The sequence below is a fragment of the Chiloscyllium plagiosum genome, chromosome 2 (assembly GCF_004010195.1).
Source record: "Chiloscyllium plagiosum isolate BGI_BamShark_2017 chromosome 2, ASM401019v2, whole genome shotgun sequence".
Lineage (NCBI taxonomy): Eukaryota > Metazoa > Chordata > Chondrichthyes > Orectolobiformes > Hemiscylliidae > Chiloscyllium > Chiloscyllium plagiosum.
The window spans coordinates 25,662,706-25,664,754 of NC_057711.1; the positions used below are offsets into that span (position 1 = coordinate 25,662,706).

Genomic DNA, 2,049 nt, shown 5'->3' on the forward strand with positions numbered 1-2,049 from the left:
CTCCGCCCCCACCCCACTCCGGCCTATCACCCTCACCTTGACCTCCTTCCACCTATCGCATTTCCAACATCCCTCCCCCAAGTCCCTCCTCCCTACCTTTTATCTTAGCCTGCTGGCTACACTTTCCTCATTCCTGAAGAAGGGCTTATGCCCGAAACGTCGATTCTCCTGTTCCTTGGATGCTGCCTGACCTGCTGCGCTTTTCCAGCAACACATTTTCAGCTAGGATGTGTTCTCACTCTAACCTTTTGCTTGCTGTCCAGCGTGTGTGAGGATGTTTTCCTGTTCTTTAGTTCAGACTTTAATTCCATTCGTAATCATTATTATGCATGTCCCACTTCTTTGGAGTATAATCCAATTAGTCCCTCTCCCCCAACTCTCCCTTTTCCCTCCAATATTTTCCTATTTCAAGTGTTTATCCAATTTGCTTTTTGAAAGTTATTGATTTTTTAAAATCCTTTTTTGCAGTACATTCTAAATCATAACAACTCATTGTGAAACAGTGTTTCTTCATGTTGTTATTGTGCTTTTATAAAAAGTGCATTGAATCTGCATCTGCTCTTTACCAACCTTTCTGCTGTTGGAATTACTGCCTGCTTGTTAACATTAACAATACCCCTCATGACATGGAATATCTCCCCTTGACCTTCTCTTTTCTCAGACCCTCCCTTTGTTCTTTTCTTAACCTCACCATTTCACCTACACAAATATATTATGTATCTATCATTTTCCACTTGTAATGAAAGGGTTTAACTCAAGTATTAATTCGGTTTCTCTCTCCAGAGATGCCACCAGAACTCCTAAGTATTTCCAGCATGATTTTTTCTGCTTAATTCAGGTTAAGTGTTGTGCTTTTTAATGTCATAAATTACTTTTTTTCTTAAAAAAAGGTCTTATTCTAGACCCTATTCTCAGAGTTGAATTCACTCTTGCAGCAATATGACTGAAGGTAATCAGGTTGCTAAATTACCAAATTCTCTCCTTGTGGAACATTCCCATGGTTCAGGATAACATACTGTGCAATCCCCTGTAAATGGATTGCAGAGCTTAATGCTGTCTTTAAATCACCTCTACATTAGATTAATGCACCAGTCCAAAATTAAATCTTCATAACATGCAAGAATACAAAACATTATCTGCTCACCTCACCCTCCCCTGCTCTTGCAAAATAGTTCATTTCTTCTACGTCAACAAGTTTAATCAGATTGCAAGGCATTGGAGCTCCAACATGTCCTGCAGATGAAACAGGAGAAACAGAAATGAAGGAGTTCACCTGCATGAACTAAAATGCCGCCCATAATGGGCAGCGGTCATGGTAAAAAGGTATATGCAAATAGTAAAAATGTTCATTAACCAGATTAAAATTTGTTCAACATACATAAAGAATTATTTTTCATGGAATATCAACCTAACCAATACGTTATCAAGAAAATTAAGCTTCACTACTGTGTATTTATTTAGTGTTGAAGGGCAAAATTACAGAATACAATTTTGTTACCAGCTCAAACTGTTATCATTGGATATGCAATTCCTGATGAAGGGCTTTTGCCCAAAACGTCGATTTTCCTGATCCTGCCTGACCTGCTGTGCTTTTCCAGCACCACTCTAATCTTGACCCTGAGTTACTAAGAACACACCAACCAAAAAAAATACAACAAGTAAATTAAGTTAGATGCACCCGAAAATTACATGAAATCTTAAATCAGTGGAATCAATAAAAGGAACAGAAATCACAGTACAATCTGTGGTTGAGGGAGGTGGTAATACTGCATACCCTGGGCATTATCGATATATATTTTTACTGCACACATAGAACATAGAACATAGAAGAATTTAGCGCAGTACAGGCCCTTCGGCCCTCGATGTTGCGCCGATCCAAGCCCACCTAACCTACACTAGCCCACTATCCTCCATATGCCTATCCAAAGCCCACTTAAATGCCCATAATGAGGGAGAGTCCACCACTGCTACTGGCAGGGCATTCCATGAACTCACGACTCGCTGAGTAAAGAACCTACCCCTAACATCTGTCCTATACCTACCCCCCCT

General features: G+C 40.0%; 1 protein-coding gene across 3 annotated transcripts in view; it reads right to left on the reverse strand.

Moving 5' to 3' along the window:
* acsl1a (acyl-CoA synthetase long chain family member 1a) overlaps positions 1-2,049 on the reverse strand; it is a 173,303-nt gene that overhangs the window by 10,469 nt on the left and 160,785 nt on the right. For all 3 annotated transcript variants that reach the window (XM_043705794.1, XM_043705803.1, XM_043705812.1), the window contains exon 16: positions 1,145-1,233. In XM_043705794.1, the coding sequence (XP_043561729.1) occupies positions 1,145-1,233 (89 nt within the window). The remainder of the gene's footprint in view (positions 1-1,144; positions 1,234-2,049) is intronic.